This window comes from Cyanistes caeruleus, chromosome 9 (assembly GCF_971803275.1).
Source record: "Cyanistes caeruleus chromosome 9, bCyaCae1.hap1.1, whole genome shotgun sequence".
NCBI lineage: Eukaryota > Metazoa > Chordata > Aves > Passeriformes > Paridae > Cyanistes > Cyanistes caeruleus.
Genome location: NC_141709.1, coordinates 25,138,658 through 25,157,477, shown reverse-complemented (window position 1 = coordinate 25,157,477; position 18,820 = coordinate 25,138,658). Strand labels below are relative to the sequence as shown.

Here is an 18,820-nt window from a genome sequence, read left to right as displayed (position 1 = left end):
GGCGCTGGCTCCCGGCAGAGTTGCTGCTGCGGCGGCGGCTGTTTACAGCGTGCTGAGGCTCTGGCATGTCCCTGCCATGCTTCTCCCCCCGGCCATGGGGCTCTGGGGCTGCATGGTGGCCATGCAAAGCTTAGGTCCACGCCCCAGCCTCTGCCCAGTCCCTGCTTGCCCTGAGGATGCTGCTGCCCGCCGAGGCTGTTGTCCTGGGCTGCCCTTCCTGAGGAGTGCTCGCTGTGGCGGGGCTCCTGCCACGGGGATTTTCACATCTCCTTTGCTCAATGGGGTGGGACACACGCTTTGGGGACAGGGTGGACTCCCCGGACACTCCGTCCTCTCTGTGGGTACTCTGTGGGTGCGGTGCCCTGCGCTTCCCAGTTCCCACCGCATCCTGCCAGCTCCCCCCGGCACCTCCCTGCGGCGGGGCCGGGGGGCGAGGGTGGGCAGAGCCCCGGGTGGCCCCGGTGCGGGGCTCCCGCAGCCACCGGTGCCACAGAGACACTGCGCAGGGTGGGGGCTGCGCGGAGACATTTGCCTTTAATTGAATTTATTTGTTACAACCCCAAACAATGTAAAGCAGGCTTCTCCCAGGCTCCAGCTGCCTGCCTGCCCATTAAAATACCATCTAGAACAGCAAATCCCCCCTCCCGCCTTGATATAAAACAGCCGGTCAGCAAGAAGCGGCAGGAGAAGTCTCCCTGCGTGCGAGCCGAGCCCCTGCTCCCCATCCTGCTCCCCCAAGGCCTGCAGGGCTCCCAGTCCCCTTTCGGGTGGCTCAGGGAGAAGTAAGTGCCCTGCAGGGAGACTCAAAGCTCATCTCTGTGGTGTCAGGGCAGGGCAGGCTGAGCCCCCTCCTGCCCACAGGCGTTTTCCAGTTGGGTTTTCGATCCTCATCGGCGTGGCCGGATCTGGACCTGTCACTGTTATTGTCATTCCCGCTGCTAATCTCGGGATCCCCAAACCAGCCGCCCTTCTGAAAAGCCCTATGGCCTCTTGCTTGGGGTGCAAGTCACCACGCTGTGATGGTGCTGCCAGGGCATGCAGGTCCTGGGGACAGCAGCTCCCTGGGGACCACAGTGACAGTGGGTGGGCAGTGGAACAGGGGTGCATGGTGTGGAGCAGGCGGGGGTGCCAGGGGTGATCCTGTCCTGCATGGTGCTCCTGTGGCACAGCACCCTGGTGCCAGCATTGTGAGCCAGGATGGAGTCATGGAAGTCATGCAGCACTGGGTGCCCATGTCCTGGGGAAACCCTCAATATCCTGGGATGGGGCAGAGCCAGCTCATCCTAATCCCTGGCAGGCACCGAGCGGGTGTCCATGGGCCATTCCATGACTTTTCTGAGGGCATTGATGACATTTCCCAGGGTGCAGGGCAGGCCTGGGAAAGTCCCAGGTGGAAACCAGTGGTGACAGACTGTGAGCTGATGGAGAACATGGGGTGGGGCAACCAGCCACGCTGGAAAGGAGGATGACAACTTACTTTTTAAATATTAAGTTGATAAAAAGCTGCAGCTGCCCAGTGGTAGTGTGGGTCCACTGGGAAAGGGAATGGTGGAGCTGTTAATAGCAATCAGGCAGCAGAAGTGCTGAATAGCCGTTTCCCTTCTGTATTTGGGGACACGCCAGATGCTACAGGCCTATCGCTGGACGAGGGAGAAACCCTTTACGTGCCGCTAAGGCCCGCGAGAGCTCGGCAGCATCAGGCTGGGCTGGTGGGGGCCGTGACTGGGGGGCACAGAGAAACTGCCCCAGTTTATTTATTGGGATGTCCCCGATTTTTGGGCAGGAAAACACTAGGTTGAGCATCGCCAGCATTGCCCCAAGGGAATGATGGGGGTCTTGCACATCGGTTGGGTGCTGCTCCATGTTGGTTTACTGACCTTCCTGGGTGCCTTCAGCAGCTCCTTGGGACAGCTTTCCCAGTGGGAGCAGCACCAAGTCTATCCCATAAAGAACTGAGAAAGGAGTGAAATGAGCAGAGAAACAATCCTAACCACCCCACAAATTATGGGTGCCATTCATCTCTGGCCCTTTTGTACTTCCTGTGCCCCATGGATGGGGTTTTTGTGCCCCCTGCCTCCAGCTCTGGGGTATTTGGCTTGGCTCCCCATGGCAGGGGATAGGGTAGTGCTTGTGGGTACCCCCAAAGAGTGGAGTGTCTTCCTGCCCCCACTATGGCCTGGAGGAATATCTGGTCCTTGGGGAGGGCAGCTGGTACTGGGGGTGGATGGACACCCTGCTTTTATGAGGAGGGGTGAATTTTCTTGGGAAAAGGTATTAATTGGGATGCCTGGTCCTTTTGGGGAGAGGACACCTTGAGGAAGAGATGTCCATCCCTTAGGATGGCTGTTAGAGAGATGCACAGACTCTGGGAGAGCACTGCCTACCCCTTGATATAGCTATAAGGGATATTGATATGGCCACAGTGGGATATCCAGACTTTTGGGAAGGCTGCCTGTCTCTTGGAAAATAGCTGTGGGAAGATGCCTGGCCCTGGAGGGGATACCTGGCCCTTGGGGTGGCTTTGGGGGGAGGAGGGGGGTGGGGTGGTCTGCCCAGCACTGGGAAGAGGGAGCATACGGGGGAATGCCTGGACGAAGGAGGGTGGTTGGGGGGGCGGGGGGGGGGTGCCCGTCCTCAAGGAGAGGCTGTGTGCACAACACCCTGCCCTTGGGACACCCTTAGGAGGGATGCTCATCCCTCAGGGCATCTCCAGGGGGCTGCCTACGCTTTGCGGGGTAGCTGCGGAAGAAGGATGTAGGGAACGCTTTACTTCACCGGGTGCCCATCCTCGGGGGGACAGCTGTGGCGGAGGGGGTGAGGGGGCCGCGTCCCCACCCTCGGGGACGCTTACAGGGGGGATGCCCATCCTCGGGGCTATCTGTGGGGAGCAGCGGGTGCCGGAGGTGTGGGGCAGCCCCGGGCGCGGGCCGTGCCGGTGCCCCGGTGCCGCCGCCGCCGCGCTCCCCCCCGCGGCGGGGCCGGTGCGGTGCGGAGCGGGGCGGCGCGGGGGGGAGCGCGGTGTGTGGCCGCCGGCGGCGGGCGCGCCGTTGCTTAGCAGCGGCGATGGGCGCTGCCGCGGCGGCGGCGGCCAATGGGAGCGGCGGCGGCGGCGCGGCCCCGGCGCCCCCCGCCCCCGCCTCCCCTTTAGAGGCGCGGCGGGCGGCCGGCGGCGCACACACAGCCCTCCATCCGCACCGGCACCGGCACCGGCACGGCCCCGCCGCGCGCATGGGGGCCGCCGCCGCGCTCGGCCCCACATAACGGGGGGTGCCCAGCCCCGCCAGCCGCCCCGCCATGCCGGCCGAGCCCCCCCGCGCCGCGCCGCCGCCGCTCCGCGCCGCCCGCCGCAAGCCGCTGCCCGAGGTGAGTGAGGGGCGAGCATCGCCCGCTCTCGCGGGGACTGCGGGCCGGGGACGGGAGATCGGAGAGCGCGGAGGAGCCCGGGGCGGGCGCGGGGACCCCCGTGTCCCTCGGCTCGGGGAAACTCCGGCAGTCGCGGTCCCGCTCCGCGACCGAGTGCGGCGGCCGCGGGCATCCCGCCCCGCTGCGGGTCCCCTTCCCCGGGCAGGGGCTCTCTCCCCTCTCCTCTCCCGGGCTGACCCGATCCTCGCCCCCCTCCGCAGGGCAGGGCCGTGGGCCAGAGGACCCCGCTGTGGCTGCGGGCCCGCTTTCAGGCGCTGCTCTTCGCCCTGGGTTGCCGGATCCAGCGGCACTGCGGGAAGGTGCTCTTCGTGGGGCTGCTGGTGTTCGGGGCGCTGGCCGTGGGACTACGGGTGGCCTCCATCGAGACCGACATCGAGCACCTCTGGGTGGAAGGTAAGCGCGGCCCTGCGGGCTCGGCCACCCGTGGGAACGGTCCCGGTCCCGCTCCCGGCCGTGGCTTTGTCCCCCACGCGCGGCGCGGAGTGCGGGGCCGGCCGGGAGGCAGGTGACAGCGCGGGAGCGGGGCGGGAGGAGGAAGATGAGGATGCCGCTGCCGGCCGTCCCGCCACCGGGGCCGCGGGTGCCCACGGGCCGGGGTCCCGGCTGCGCGGCCGCTCGGGCTGCGCCGTGCCCGGGTGCGCGGTGCTGGGCTGCGAAGGGACCCCCACGCGTGTCCCGACGGGGGTCCCCGCGCGAAGGTGCAGACACGTGCGACGGGGCCGGTGCTGGACACCCCCTTCCCGGTGGGAAGAACCCCCGGGCACGGCCGCAGCCCCGCAGCGGGGCAGAGCCGGCGCCGCGGAGCCGCCGGTGCCGGCCCGGGACCCCGGGCCGGGGGGAACGGGAGCGCAGGCAGGGTCAGGCGGGAGCAAATCCCCGTTTCCGAGGGGAAGCGGCTGATCCCCCTCCTTTGTTATTAATAACTCCGGCGTGGATTTTCTCTCCCCGATCCCTACAGCCCTGCTTCACGGGTCTGAGATTTGCTTTTTCCTGCGCCTCCCTTCGGCTTTTGGGGGCCCCCGGGGGGGCAGCACCCCGAATCGCACCCCCGTCCGTGCCGGCGGGCGCGGCGGGGGGATCCCCCGGGCGGGGGTCCCCGCGGGGTGCTGTGCAGGGGCAGATGTTGCTCAGCGGAGGGGTGTCAGCCATCTTTGTGCGGGAGCGCTGCCTCCTCCCCCACGCCCCGCTCCCTGTGTGGTCCTCAGCTACTCTTGGATTTGGTTCAACAATAGAAGCAACTTTGCTCTCCCACCCCCTTTTTTTTTTTTTTCTTTTTTTTTTTCTTTTTTTTTTTTTTTTTATTTTAAAAAAAAGAGCTCTGCGCTCCCTGGCTGCTTGCACACAGATGCACACACGGACCCCTGCCCAGGAATGCCCGGCTCTCCCACCTGCTCCCCACTCCCCAGGGATGTTTGTCCCCCCTCCCCAGATCGCGTCTCCATCACCCCCTTCCACTGTAACACGTAGCAGAGAAATCCAGTGATACCTCCCGGTCCAGCCAGCGCCTGAGCTGTGGCTGCTGAAGGAGGGACGTGCTCCCTCCGTGGTTCTCTCACTCTGGGTCGTGGCTCCGGCTCCATTGAATTTTTATTGTGCTTTTGGGGTAGCAAGGAGTCAGCGTTTTGTAGAACTGTGGCCAGGAAAGCGGCTGTGGTTGTTCCTGTTAAGGGGAATGGGACTTGTGGCACATCAGGGTGGAGAGCGGGATGGGGAAGGGGCCAAGCCTGGGGATGGCTGGAAGCGCCCAAAACCCAGCTTTTCCTGTGCCCCACTGTGCTGCTCTGCTCGCTCGGGCACAGCCAGGAGCAACTGCGGCTGCTCTTGGGGGATTTCCCCCACACTGCGGTCTGGCTGTAATGTGGGTGCCGGGGGCCTCTCTCAGGAACCTTCTCTTTCTCAAGGCCTCCCATCCTCTTCAGTGTCAGGAGTTGGATTTATTTTTTGTATCTTTTTAACCCCGTGGTGAAACACTGTTGACGTGGGGTGTCCTGCCCCTTCCTGGGCAATGGGTGCACCGAGGTCTGTGCACAGCCCCTGCTCTGGATCTGTGGTGCCTGGCTGAGGATGGGGTGCTACTCAAAGCCCCCCCTCCTCCTTCCTGGGAGGGCTCTTCCCCTGGGAGTGTGCACTTGGGGCAGACCCCTCCGTGCCTTGCTCCTGGGTGGCACAGCCCCAGCGTCCTCAGGCGTTGGCACAACCTGCGACCACCAATGACGATGTGTCTGAGATGGCTTTAGTCCCACGGGGTCCCTGGCAGGCATGCACGGGTCAGGATGTGGAAGGGAGGTTTGCGGTGACACTTTCAGTCTCGTGTATCAGCTGTGGGGCTGCCTCCCTTCCCCTTAACCATCTGTAGGTCCTTGCTTCACCGCCAGCCTCAGCTTCTGCATTTTCTAGCGAGATCAAAGCATCCCCCAAATATGCCCAGCCCTGATCACTGCATCCCATCCTGCTGGTGTGGGGATGGGCATTATCAGGGGACAGAAGGGCCCGGGATGCCCCTGGAGAGCGGGACACAATTTCCCAGACTCCGTGGCTGGATGCAGAGCACTTGAAGCTGCTTTGGGATTTTTCTCAGCCGCTACTTTCTCACGTTCCTACTTGTGTGGCAGGATTGGAGAGTGTGTCCTCTGCAGTGAGCCTGGCACCACTGTTCCAGGATGAAGCAGCACAGTTCTTGCTCCTTGGCTGGCAAAGTCGGTATCCCATCAGTTTGATTCCAAGTGTTTGGGATCCCCAGGGTGCTGGGGACCCTGCGGCCTCTGGGTCTGTGAGGAGATGTTTGTGGGACTGGTTCATCCCAGCCCTGAGGCAGTGCTGTAGGGTCTCTGAAGGGCAGGGGGTGTGTGCAGGGCATCCCGGGCCCATCATCCTAGCCCAGTGGGTCCCAGCTCAGGGGCAGGGTGGTTTAAGATTCCAGGAAGCCTCTGGTGACTGCACCCCATCACCTGCCTCTGCCTAGCCTGGCTGAGGGATGTGCATGGTGATGCTCCAGCCTGCAAACCACCCCACCCAGGTGAGGTCCCAGCGCTGCAGGAGCCGAATGTGACCCCGTACCAGGCAGTCCCCACTGCAGGCTGAGCTCAGATCTCTGGGAGCTGGGATCCTGGTGAGCAGGGCAGGGAAAGGAGCTGCTTCCCATGGGAGCATGGTGCTGATGTCCCATCCCCCTCCTCCCCAAACACGGAAATAGGGTGGGCAGCCCTGCTTTGGCCCCATGACTGGGGTCAGCATTCGGGCCGTGCTGATGGTGATATGTCCTCCTGAGCCTCGGCTGTGACCCCGGCCAGTGTGGGGAAACAGAGGGTGCCCTGTCTCAATTCTGGCAATGTCCTTAGAGCGGGGGGCTGGCTGAGGGGTTCTTGTGGTGGTCTGGGGTTATGCCTGACCTGCATCCCTGTTTGGGAGATGGAAGGAGGCTGTGTCACCCCATAAATTGGACTCGACTGTGGAAATGTTCAATTAGGCTCCTCCGAAGCAATTAGCCACTCGGAGGCTTTGAAATCCCGGCTAGCAGCGAGTGTTGAGTTACCTCTAGACACCTGGCAGCTGTTCCTGGCTCTCCCAGGGCGTCTTTAGGGCCAAGGGGCCGGGGAGGCAAGCTCTGGGCAGGCAGAGCCCTGGGTGGTGAATGGGTCTGCCTGATTTATAGTGCTGAGGGCTGGTTCAAAGGAAGGCCGGGTTAATTCCTAACCGGAACAGCCAAGCGCCCCGCACAGCCGTCGCGCTCTCAAAGAGCGGCTGAGTCTCCCTGGAGAAGACCCTGTCCCTTTCCTGGAGGGGTCATGGACACCCCAAATGTGCTGATGGGATGAAATAGGATGCATCTTACAGGGGTGAAGGGTATTTGCTCCCTTGTTCTCATCTTGGGGCACAAAGTTGATACACCCCCAACCCCCCTGGCAGTGGCTTCTGTCCTTCCTTGACCTCTGAGCAGTTCTTGGCACAGGGCATCACTTCCTCAGCAAACAGGACAGGGCTGGGATGCAGCGTGGAGCTCCCCCCGCGGCAGGGCAGGACAGAGGGGAGGTGCTGGCTGTATTTGCAGAGAGAAGGGCATAGGGAATGGGAAAGCCCCAACAGGAAGCCGAGGATGGGATTGAACACCCTCACCACTGTCTGTGTGGCCCCTCTTCCCAGCCCCTGTCCCCACTGTGCTGGGTGGGTCCCGTGGAGGGGTGTGGGGCAGCAGCAGTGGGGGAGAGTGGGATGCCACAGCCGTTCCTGGGTGGGCACACAGAGAGGTGGGTGGTCTCGTTGCTGGGTGGGTGGGTTTGTGGGGTGGAATGTTTGTGCAGGGGCTGAGAAGGGAGTGGGTGAATCTGAGGGGCTGTGTGTGGCTGGTGCTGACAGGTTGGGGGGCTCTAATGGCAGTTTGTCTGGGGCAGCAAGATGCCTGCTGGGATCTGGCCAGAGCTGGCTTCACTCCTGTGGGGTGGATCCTGGACTGCCATGTCCCTGCTCTGCCTCCAGATGGGTGTCCTGGGGAAGAGGGTCCCCATTTCTCGTGAGGTGTGGTGACACAGGTATTATTCTGCAGGAAGGAAAGGGACAGCCCAGGGTGCCTGGGCACTGTTGCCTGGCCTGGTGGGATTTTTCCTTCAGAACCCTGCTGTCCCCTCTGTTTGCAGGGTCTGGGTATCTGTGGGGACACTGTGCTCCCATACTTAGGGGCTTGGAGGAGTGAGGAACAGCTGGGGTGCTGCTGCCATGATGTGCTGAGGTCCCTGTTATCCCAAAAACCTGCCTGCCTGGCTCTCCCCTGTGCTCCAAAGTCCCCTCTAGCTCTGAAAGAACCTTTCTTCTCGAGAAGGGAGGTGGGGGGCTGGGGAGGAGGAGGCTCACCCAGAAGGTCCCCACCCACCAGAAGATGGGGTCCATGCAGTTCACCTTTATTTATTTATCTTTGGGAGGTGAGCGCAAAACCTCTTGCTCTTCCTTTTCCCTTCCTTGACAGCTTGGTCAGCTTTTTTGGGCTGGAAAATTTTGCTAATTAACCCAAAGAGACTGGAAGACTTTACAGATGGCTGTGGCTTATCTGCCCATATCCATTTTGTTTTGCTTTTCGACTTATATATATATTTTTTTATTTCCTAGAAAGTGTTGGGTTTTTTGGGGTTTTTTTAATTTTTTTTTTTAACTTGGACATATCTACAGACTTAGGGAAGGGGCTCTTTTTTTGTGTGTTTTAAATGTTATTTGGCGGCTGGGAGGGGGCAGCGCCAGGGCCCAAGAAGAGGGTTTTATTATCTGCCTCTCCCTCGGGCCTGGAAAAGTGGTCTGAGTTCAAAAAATTCATTTCTTGCCTGAATGAAGCCAGCAATGTGGAAAAATTTCACCATTCAGAGGGGGATGAATGTATGTTTCAACCACACATTAAGTGACATTAGCAAGCAGTGGAGTGCCTAATGTGGCCATTTTTCACAGCAGCCAACAGAGGGGGTGATTAGCATAATTAGTACAGGCAGCCCTATACATATGGAAATGGCAAATGCCTAAATGCCAACACCAGTGGAAATTTATGTCAATGCTGACAGGAGTCTTAGCGGTGAATAGTTCCCAACTGAATCCCCTCTCCCCCCCCCCCCTTTTTTTCCCCCCCCTCTCTCTTTTTCGGGGGTCGCGCTGTCCCCTCGGCGCTGGCCGGGGCGGTGCGAGCTCCCGGCTGCCCCCCTCCCTGTGCTGGGAACCGCCGCCCCCCGATTTGGGGTAATAAAGACATTAATTTAGCTTTGCCGTTAAACAAAAGAGTTCGGCCGGGGCCGGCGGCTGGGGAGCTGGCCCCAAACGGGCCCTTTCAGCCCCTCCGCCGCTGGCTTTTTGAAGGCATCCCCGTCTTCTGCAGCCCCTCTTGACTTACTCGGGAGCCCCTTCAGTGGGGCTGGGTTTAGTCGGAGGTGCTGGGGCAGCGCCGAGCCCTCGTCCGTGCCTTCGTGCTGCTGGGGGCACCCATCTGCCACGCAGCTGCCCCCCTTGCCGGGACCAGCCGCGGGGTGAATGGGGCCGGGAGGACGTGTTTTGACAGGATGGGGCCGCCGGGCTTTTGGCGAGGCTGGCGGTAGCGGCCGGGACAGGTAAAAATGGCTCTTTCAGTGTGCCCTGGGCGAGACTTCCTCCGGAGCAGCATGGGTCCTTTCACTGCCTCCCTAATCCAGCTAATCCGCCCCACAACACTTTGAAGGTGGCCTCCGGCTTGCACGCCGCTCAGCACGGGGAAGCTGCAGCCGAGGGATGCTCGGGGCGGTGCCTCGGGACCCCCTCCCACCGGGATGCGGGATAGTGCTTGAGTCGCGGGATGCTTCTGGCATCCCTCTGAAGCCCCTGGGACTCTAAGCAGCCAGGGCAGGCATCTCTGCCAGCGGGATGCGCTGGGTCTGTGTTTGCCCCCGTGGGTGCCTCTTGTAGCAGGGTGGTGCTGCAAAGGGGGTTCCCCGTGGGGATGGCTTTTCCCAGGGGATCTCAGCCTGACCTTGCCCCACTCCCAGCTGTGCCTTTGTGGTGGTTTCCAACCCTAGCATTGGGATGTTGTGCTGCAAAAAGGGGGCTGCTCATCAAATCCCTTGCTAGTGGGCCCAGCTGGAGCTGGGCTCAGGGCTGCAGCATCCTCTGTGCACCAGCCAAATCTGGAACTCAACAACGTTTGTTGCCACATCCCGTAGCCCCATGACACCAAACAGGACAGGGCTTGATTTTGGGGGCCAAGCGAGAATGTGTACCCAGGAGTGCTCCCTGCCTGCCCTCCTGCCCCACCCAAGTCGCCTGAGTGGTGACAGCACTGGCAGTGCCTGGGTACCGTCTGCACTGAGGTGGCAGTGCTGTTGACCATGGCCTCTACCCACCCTGATGGGACAGAGAGGTCTTTGCAGCATGTGTTTCCTGGGGAGACACTGGTACCTCCCTGTGGTCCCCAGCACCTCCCACATCCCTCCCCCACCTTCACCCTTGCCAGGCAGGGAGGGCTCAGTGTGGGGCTGGCAGCCTGCCCCGACCCACTGCCCTCCCCGTGCCACCCAGACACACTGCCCTGGCACACTCAGCCTGCTGCCCCCCACCCTTGGGTGCTTGGAGACAGGGCACCACAGGGTTTGTTCAACTCCTGCCCTGGGAAAGCGTGGTGGGAGGTGCCCTTGCTGTCACAACCAGCAGGGTGGCTGCAAGGGGGCCTGCCCTGGGCTGGGGGGCTTTGCAACTGCACTGTGGGCAGCAGGACCTGGCATGGGCTCATCTGACCCCAAATCCTCTGAAATGAGTCTGGGAGGTTCTGGCTACCCCTGGGGAGATGTGGAATGAGCTGGGATCTCCTTCCAGGACAGGAGGACAACATTGGGGGCTGAGGCTCTGTCTTGGCTGGAGCAGCTGAGGGCACAAGTTGGTCCCACTATGTGCGGGTGAGCTGGCTGCAGTGTGGTGGCTGTGGGTCCTGTGCCAGGAGGGTTTGGGGAGCAGTGGCAGGGCAATGGCTCAGGCAGGGTGGCCGGGGAGGGGGCAGGGAGGCTCTGGCCCTGCTCTATAATTTTGTGGCGGATGCTGTAATTACGGGGAGGGCTCCCCCGGCATGGCCCTGGGTGGGAGGCAGCCGCACACGCAGCCACCCTCACTGCCAGGGACCCTGTCCCAGCCTTGGCATCCACTCTCCCTGCTTGGGCACGGCAGGAGCCTGCTCTGCACCCCAGGTGTTTGGAGTGCAAGTGGGCGCAGGGTCCCTTTCCACCATCCAGCCCGAACTGCTCTGAGCTTGCACCCCACACCCCCCGCCCAGGGTGAAACCCCCAGGCAGTGGTACCAAGGAGCAATGTCCAAGCCCAGGGAGGATGTTCCTGCCTGGGGGGACTGTCCTGCCCCTAAGATCTGATGTGAGATTTTGGACGGAGCTGGGGCTCCAGGGCAGTGAAGCCAAACCCTGCCGGCGAGCAGAACAGGCTGTTAGCAAGCAGGACCGGACGCCTGATTGGAACCAGAGAGCCCTTTGCATGAAAAAGCCAAGGGCTCCCTTTGTTAATTGGAATAAAAAAAAAAAAAAACCAACAAAAACAACAAAAACAACAAAAACCCAACACAACAACAACAACAACAACAAAAAGGGAAGAATTTACATACAGTTCCTCATTAACGTGCTCATTGTTGGTATCGGGGTGCCCCCCTAGCCTCCTCCCGGGCCGGGGGGCTGCGTGGGGTGTCTCGCCCCATTCCCGGGCCGGCCGGCGGGCGCGCGCCCGTTTGAAGTGTCCTTGGCAGCCCTGTGTGCGCTGCCTTGTCTTTTCATGTTGCTCTTTGGTTAATTAGGGTGTTGGAATTTGAGGCTTCCTCACGGCCTTTGAAGCTTGCTGACGGCTCGCAGTGCCCTGTTCCAAATTAACACTAATTACAAGGGACGGCTTTTTATTTTCTCTCTCTTTTTTTTTTTTTTTTTTTTCCCCCCCCCCCCCCCCTCACTCTTTAATTTTTCGGGGGGCTCGCCCCCTCCCCATGCTTGCAGATGTGTGGCTCCTCCCGCAGCCGTGCTGGGCGGAGATGCCGGCAGGGCAGGGCGTAGCAGGATGCATCCCCCGGGAGCAGCAGCGCCGTCGGGCACCCCCTCATCGCTGTGTCCCACCTCCCGCCCGGCTTCGGCGTGGGTGGCATGGCTGAGATCAGAGCAGCTTGGCGCACCTCCTGCCCGACCTCCCAGCCTGCTGGGAACGGGATGGGCGTCCCGCTCCACCCCCCCCCCCGACACCCACCCTCTCTGTGTCCTCGTCCCCTCGCCCTGGGTGCTGCTATCCCCTCTGACACACACACAAAAGCCGCGGCCATGTCCCCCCCTCCCTGTCCCTGGCACAACCTCTATCCCAACTGGCATCTGATGGACACCAGCTGCTCCCTGGCCCAGCCAGGAACAATAAAGATGCTTTGCCCTCCCCGTTCCCAAAAAGCAGGGAAAAGAAAAAAAACCAAAACACCAACCCATATAATAAGTCATTAAAAGGGAAGATTCTGCTCCTTATTTGCGGTCTCGCTCTGGCCTCCTCGGTGCTGGCGGAGGGCCAGGCCCGCCGGGGCCCCCGCCTCTTGCTGAGGGAGCGTCCTGGTGCAGATGAATCGTGACCTCCCCCCGCTATCCTGGGGCTGGGCAGGAGCTGGCCTCACCCCTGCCAGCAGCACTGCCTTGGGAAGCGTCCCACGCTGGGCATCCTGGGGTACCCCAGTGGGTGGCACTGGGACAGGGGCTACACCCTAGATGTGCCAGAGCAGCATCCCTCCCACCCTGGGCAGGGGGCTGGGAGCAGGGCAGCCAAGTGGTGAACTTGGGAGGGGTCTCAGGATCCACTTCCCACCCTCCTCTGGGGTGTGTCGCATCCCCTTTGCTATGCCAGCAGAGATGGGAGCCCCACATTTGAAGGGGATGGGGACAGCTGTCCCTGGGATGGTGCTCAGCCACGTGAAAGACCATGCAGGGTTTGGTCCCAGCCCTGGCCACGTTGGCTGGGAGGGGATTCCTCTTCCACGCCGAGGCAGCCACAAATGAAGTTGGTGGCTTCAGCCGTTAACTATGGCCCTGCTGTGCTCAGAGCTCTCCTGCTGCCAAAGGAGGACAGATCCTAGAGCCTTGGCAGGGAAGAGTGATGTCCCCAAACCTCTCCTGGGGCAGCCTACACCTGCAGGGAGTTAGAGGGGCCTGCCTCTCCCTACACTCATTCCCTGCCTGCCTTGGGGTGCCATGGAGGAGCTGGGCTAGGCTGGGGTGCCCCCAGATTCGCTTCCTATTTTGTGGGTTGGTTTTGGGCATCTGCAGCACCCACCACAGTGCACAGGTGGAAGTGGACAGGTTGGGTCCTCTGTTCACCAGCCATCTGTGGGGGTTTTTTGGGGAAAAGCAAAGCTAACAAGCTGTTTTGGGGTTGGGTACAGTGTTGGCTGGAAGGGGGGTGCCTCGTCCAGTGTGTCCTGAGATGGTCCCCATTTAGATCCCTTGGGTGTGAACACCCAGAGGATGCAGCAATTAGGGAAGCCCACACCAAGAAGCCCCTAAGAGTTAACATGGTACCATCTGATGCTGCACAGCCTTGATTCTGCCCATCCCATTCTCTGGGCATCCTGATGGGCAGGGCAAATTGGTGGGATGGGGGCTCTGCGTGCCCTGGCACTGACAGGGCACACCATGGTTCCCTCCACAGCGGGCAGCCGGGTGAGCCAGGAGCTGCGCTACACCAAGGAGAAGTTGGGCGAGGAGTCGGTGTACACCTCCCAGATGTTGATCCAGACCCCGAAGAAGGATGGTGATAACATCCTGACGCAGGAGGCCCTGCAGCTCCACCTCGAGGCGGCCTTGGCCGCCAGCAAGGTTCAAGTCTCACTGTACGGAAAGTGAGTCCGGCTCCAGATGGGGGACGGGACCCCCGCCGTGCCCTGCAGCTCCCTCCACCCCTTGCCATGTCCCCTGTGGGGAATGCCCATTCTCAGCTTCTCCTTCTGCCTTTCCAGATCGTGGGATTTGAACAAGATCTGCTACAAGTCGGGTGTCCCCATCATCGAGAACGGCATGATCGAGAGGGTAAGTGATGGCCTTGGATGTCCCACCGGGGCCCCCAGGGGGTGGCTGTTGACCCACGGAATCAGTCCATCGAAGAATGGCAGTGGACACTGTTTGTGGTGGGGACAGGGCTGGTCAGCCCCAGGCGCTGTGACGGCACTGCTGGCTGGATGTGGGAAGGTGCAGGTTTGGGAAGCCCAGCAAGGCGGGGGGAGACTGGGGGGTCTGATCCATCCCTGCTGACCCCTTGCATCTCCTCCAACAGATGATAGAGAAGCTGTTCCCCTGTGTGATCCTGACACCACTGGACTGTTTCTGGGAAGGCTCCAAGCTGCAGGGAGGATCAGCCTATCTCCCGTGAGTGTGTGTGGGGAACTGTCTCGGTCTGTGAGGGGCCATGGGTGGGAGCAGGAGCTGGGGATGCTGCCGAGGGGCTGTGCTTGACCTCCCTTTGTAGCTTGGCTCTGCCTGCTCCGAGGTGCCTCAGTGCTGCTGCAGCTTGTCCTGCTCAGCCCTAGGTTGGTCCCACCACCATTGCTTTCCCGCTGGGCCAGCACCCTGGGGCCGGGTGCCTGTCCTCCCGTGTCTGGCCTCGGTGGCACAGGTAGAGCTGCACCGCTGCAGGGGGGCTGCAGCCCTCAGGCAGGAGCTGCCCATCCCATCCCATCCCTGCCATGCCATGCTCTCCCACCAGACAAGGATGGGGACGGGGGGACAGTGGCTGTGCCGCAGACAGGTCCTTGAGGCTGCTGCCCCCACCCCCGGCAGCGCTTCACGGGTGCCACAGCTGTGAGGGGGCACCCGCGCTCCTGGGCTGCGTGGAGGGCACAGAGTCCCTGGGCTGGGTGGCGAGTGACTCCCAGGCAGCTCCTCGCACCGCGGTGGTGGGGCTGGGGACCCCGGGCTGGGCCGGGGGAGCCTCCCCCACATTCCTTCTGTTTACGCGTGTGTTTGTCCGGGAGAGCTGGGGCGGCTTGTGCATTGTCAGCAAACGCAGCCCTGTGCTTTCTCATGCTAATGCTGCTCTGAAAGCTGCCCCTTGCCAAATAGATGAAATAGTGGCCTTATTCAGGCTGCTGCGGACGGGAGGAGGGGGAAGGGGCCGCAGCATCCTCAGCCAGGACTAGGGGCTGGTTTTGCCCCCCCAAGACCTCAGGTTCTCCCCATCCCAGGCTGGGGAACTGCCGAGAGCAGGAGCAGGGGGGGCTGGGGTGGCTGTGCCCGATGGGATGCTGGTGGCATTGGCTGCCGGCTTGGGCAGCGCTCTGGGGCTGAGGTGCATGGTGGGCAGGGTGGCACCCGAGCAGCGCTGGGACTCATCTCTCCTCTCAGCCGAGTGCCCGGGCGGGCACCCCGGCTAAGTGCTGGCCAGCCCATGGGGACTCGTCCCCCTTTTTAACGCCGAGGGGTGAGCGGGGCGGGAGCTGGGAGAACAAAGAGCAGCAATCTATGGAAAGACAAAAGGATTTGCCCTGGCTCAGTGAAGCAAGCGAAAGCAGATAAAAGGGGCTCTCTTTGGAAGCAGCAGCAGCTCCGGTTGGTATGTGGGAATCTCGAGCGGCCGGCTCTGGCCCAGCCAGCCTTCATGAATTATTAGGCTGTGTTTCTCCCCAGAGCCCACACTTGCTCGGGGCTTTTTCTTCCCCTCTTTGGAGCGCTGGGCTGGGTTATTGGCTTTTTTGTGTGTCCTTTCTGTCTTAAAAAAGAAGCTGAGTGAAGCTGGAAGCTGGCCCCCAGCTCCCCAGGCTGGGGTGGAGGGAGCAGAGCATCTGCAGGCAATGGGAAAAACCCTTTTCCTGGGTACCCAAGTCCCGGGCGGTCCTGCTGGAGCTCCAAGAGCCCACGCCCAGCTCCCAGTATTGTGCTGAACCCCCAGGACTTCTGCTGAGCCCCAAACTCTCCATCTTGGGGGAAAATGGCAGGAAGGGCTGTAAGGGATGCCGGGAGCTATTGCCTGCCTGCTCCCCTCTATCAAGATGTTAGCCCACGGGCAGTAATCGGCCTGACTGCTCACACAAAGCGGGGCCAGGCAGCAGGGCCGGCTCCCCCCGCTTTGTCCCGGACTAACAGGATCAGGCACGCTACTTGACTCGGGGCATGGCCCGCTGTGGCGCACAGGGCACGGGGGATTCCGCGGGCGGCCCGGGAGGGGGTAAAGGATGTGCTGGGAACTGACTCTGCTCGTCTGCATCCTCACATCCTGCCTTTGAGGGCATCTGCAGCACCTCTAGGATGGGTTGGCAGTGGTGGTGATGGCAGTGCACGTGGGTTTTGGCATCCCCCCTGACCCCAGTGCTGCTCTCTGGCCAGGGGCCGCCCGGACATCCAGTGGAGCAACCTGGACCCTCTGCAGCTGATGGAGGAGCTGGGGCAATTCACATCCCTGGAAGGCTTCAAAGAGCTGCTAGACAAGGCAGAGGTGGGACAGGCTTACATGGAGCGGCCCTGTCTGGACCCCCGGGATCCCCAATGTCCCCCCAGCGCCCCCAACAAGCAGAGCCAGCAGGTGGGTCACAATCCATGAGGACCAGGATTGGGTGTGGGGGCTTACTGCTCTCCCGTCTGCCCCGCAATCCTGACAGCTTCCCTCCACCCACAGAGCCCCGACATCCCGGCCGAACTCTCGGGGGGCTGCCACGGCTTCTCCAGGAAGTTCATGCGCTGGCAGCAGGAGCTGATTTTGGGCGGCACAACCAAAGACTCCCAGGGCAAGCTGCTACGGTAAGAGCTACTGTGGTGTGGGCATCTGCAGGCACAGGGCAGAAACCTGCCCCGGCTGCAGTGGGGGCTGTGGGGCTGGCTCAGAAGCTGGCGAGTGTGTGGGGCCACTGAGCAAGGCAGTGCTTTGGGGCAAGGCAGAGCAAGGAAGCAGGATGCCTGGGTCCTCTCCTGGGTGTCTGTGGTGGGGATGGGTGCCGTGGGGTGGGGGATGGACCCATTCCTGCATCCTGGGGCGCTGCAGCCAGTCCCAGCGAGGTGCGTGCCTGTCCCCCAGCGCCGAGGCCCTGCAGACCATGTTCCTCCTCATGAGTCCCCGGCAGCTCTATGAGCACTTCAAGGATGACTATGAGATCCATGATATCAGCTGGAGCGAGGAAAAGGCAGGAGCCATCCTGGAGGCCTGGCAGAGGAAATTCGTGGAGGTGAGCACCGGGAACAGCTCCCACACAGGGCTGGGCAGGGGTGAGCCTGTGCATGGCATCCCTCTGTGCCCAGGTTTTCATGTGGCCACGGGTCCTGGCACTACTCTCCTTTGATGCATTGGGTCCCTAGGGAGTGTCAGTGGTGATGTTGACACTCTGAATGGCTCTGGGGTGGGTGTACTGTAGAGCAGGGAGTACTGTCTCCTCTAATGGGGTGCACCTCTGGCAGCTGGCACAGGACTCCATCCCTCCCAACGCCACACAGAGTGTCCATGCTTTCTCTACCACCACGCTCAACGACATCATGAAGTCCTTCTCTGACGTCAGCGTCATCCGGGTGGCTGGGGGCTACCTCCTCATGGTACGTGTGCCCCTTCTCTCTGTCCTTTGTCATCCCTCCATCTCCCCCCTGGTCCCTGCTAACCCACTGTGCTCTTCCAGCTGGCCTACGCCTGTGTCACCATGCTGCGGTGGGACTGCTCCAAGTCCCAAGGGGCTGTGGGCCTGGCAGGGGTCCTGCTTGTGGCTCTCTCCGTCGCCTCTGGTCTGGGGCTCTGCTCACTGCTGGGCATCTCCTTCAATGCAGCCACCACCCAGGTATGTGCTGGGGGAAGAGCTGAGTACTGTGAGGCGGACGGGGTGGCCAAGTCTGCTCTCAAGTGGTGGCTGTGTCCCTCTGCTGATGCCAACTGCTCTGTGTCAGGTCCTGCCCTTCCTGGCCCTCGGCATTGGGGTGGATGACATGTTCCTCTTGGCTCACGCCTTCACTGAGACGAGCCAGCACATCCCCTTCAAGGTGAGCACTGAGCACTGCCCAGGGGCTTCTTGGCCGCCTCCTGCCTCCCCATGGTCCCTCTCATCACCCCTTCTCTGTCCCTGCAGGAGCGGACGGGTGAGTGTCTGAAGCGGACAGGGACCAGTGTGGCTCTCACCTCTGTCAGCAACATGATCGCCTTTTTCATGGCAGCCCTGGTGCCCATCCCTGCCCTGCGCGCCTTCTCCCTCCAGGTAGGGCCACAGTCCCTTTCCAGGAGATAGGAAGGGATGGCTAGACCCTGCTCTGATGTGTGTCCCTCAATACCTGCAGGCTGCAGTGGTGGTTGTGTTCAACTTCGCCATGGTGCTCTTTGTTTTCCCTGCTATCCTGAGCCTGGACCTGCACCGCCGGGAGAAGCGCCGGCTCGACATCCTCTGCTGCTTCTACAGGTACCAGCACTTGGCTGGCTGGGATGGGTCTGACCCCACTGTTCCCTAAAGAACTTCTAAAGAAGATGAGGTGACTAAATAACTTACCCTTCTCTCTCTCTCCTCCTTCACTCTCTCCATGCAGCCCTTGCTCCTCACGGGTCATCCAGATCCAGCCCCAAGAGCTTGCTGACGCCAACGACAACCATGCCTGTCACCCGTCTCCTTATGGGCACCCTGGTGTGGCCACCAGCACCCAGATCACCACCACTGTGCAAGCCTTCACCCGGTGTGACCCCTCGGGCCACCACATTGTCACCGTCCTGCCACCCACCTCCCAAGTGTGCACCTCACCTGCCATCCTCCTGCCCCACACCGACCCCTTGGGCTCGCAGGTCTTCTCCCCATCCAGCTCCACTCGGGATCTGCTGTCCCAGCTGGATGAGGCCAAGAGCGGGCGGGAGTGTGTCCCCCTGCCCTTCTGCCGCTGGAGCCTCGCTGATTTTGCCCGGGAGAAGTACGCCCCACTCCTTCTGCGCACCCGGACCAAGGTGAGGTG

The 18,820-nt window shown here is 61.6% G+C and overlaps 1 protein-coding gene across 2 annotated transcripts in view; it reads left to right on the top strand.

The window, feature by feature from the left end:
* The first annotated feature begins 3,275 nt into the window (after positions 1-3,275).
* PTCH2 (patched 2) overlaps positions 3,276-18,820 on the top strand; it is a 21,377-nt gene continuing 5,832 nt past the window's right edge. Inside the window, exons 1-14 of one of the 2 annotated variants that reach the window (XM_086841503.1) lie at positions 3,276-3,363; positions 3,624-3,816; positions 13,578-13,767; positions 13,885-13,954; positions 14,199-14,290; positions 16,244-16,439; positions 16,533-16,654; positions 16,896-17,076; positions 17,306-17,437; positions 17,518-17,673; positions 17,780-17,872; positions 17,959-18,084; positions 18,164-18,282; positions 18,407-18,812. In XM_086841503.1, the coding sequence (XP_086697629.1) occupies positions 3,295-3,363; positions 3,624-3,816; positions 13,578-13,767; positions 13,885-13,954; positions 14,199-14,290; positions 16,244-16,439; positions 16,533-16,654; positions 16,896-17,076; positions 17,306-17,437; positions 17,518-17,673; positions 17,780-17,872; positions 17,959-18,084; positions 18,164-18,282; positions 18,407-18,812 (2,145 nt within the window). In that variant the 5' untranslated portion in view covers positions 3,276-3,294. The remainder of the gene's footprint in view (positions 3,364-3,623; positions 3,817-13,577; positions 13,768-13,884; positions 13,955-14,198; positions 14,291-16,243; positions 16,440-16,532; positions 16,655-16,895; positions 17,077-17,305; positions 17,438-17,517; positions 17,674-17,779; positions 17,873-17,958; positions 18,085-18,163; positions 18,283-18,406; positions 18,813-18,820) is intronic. The other variant, XM_086841504.1, reaches the window with a different exon arrangement.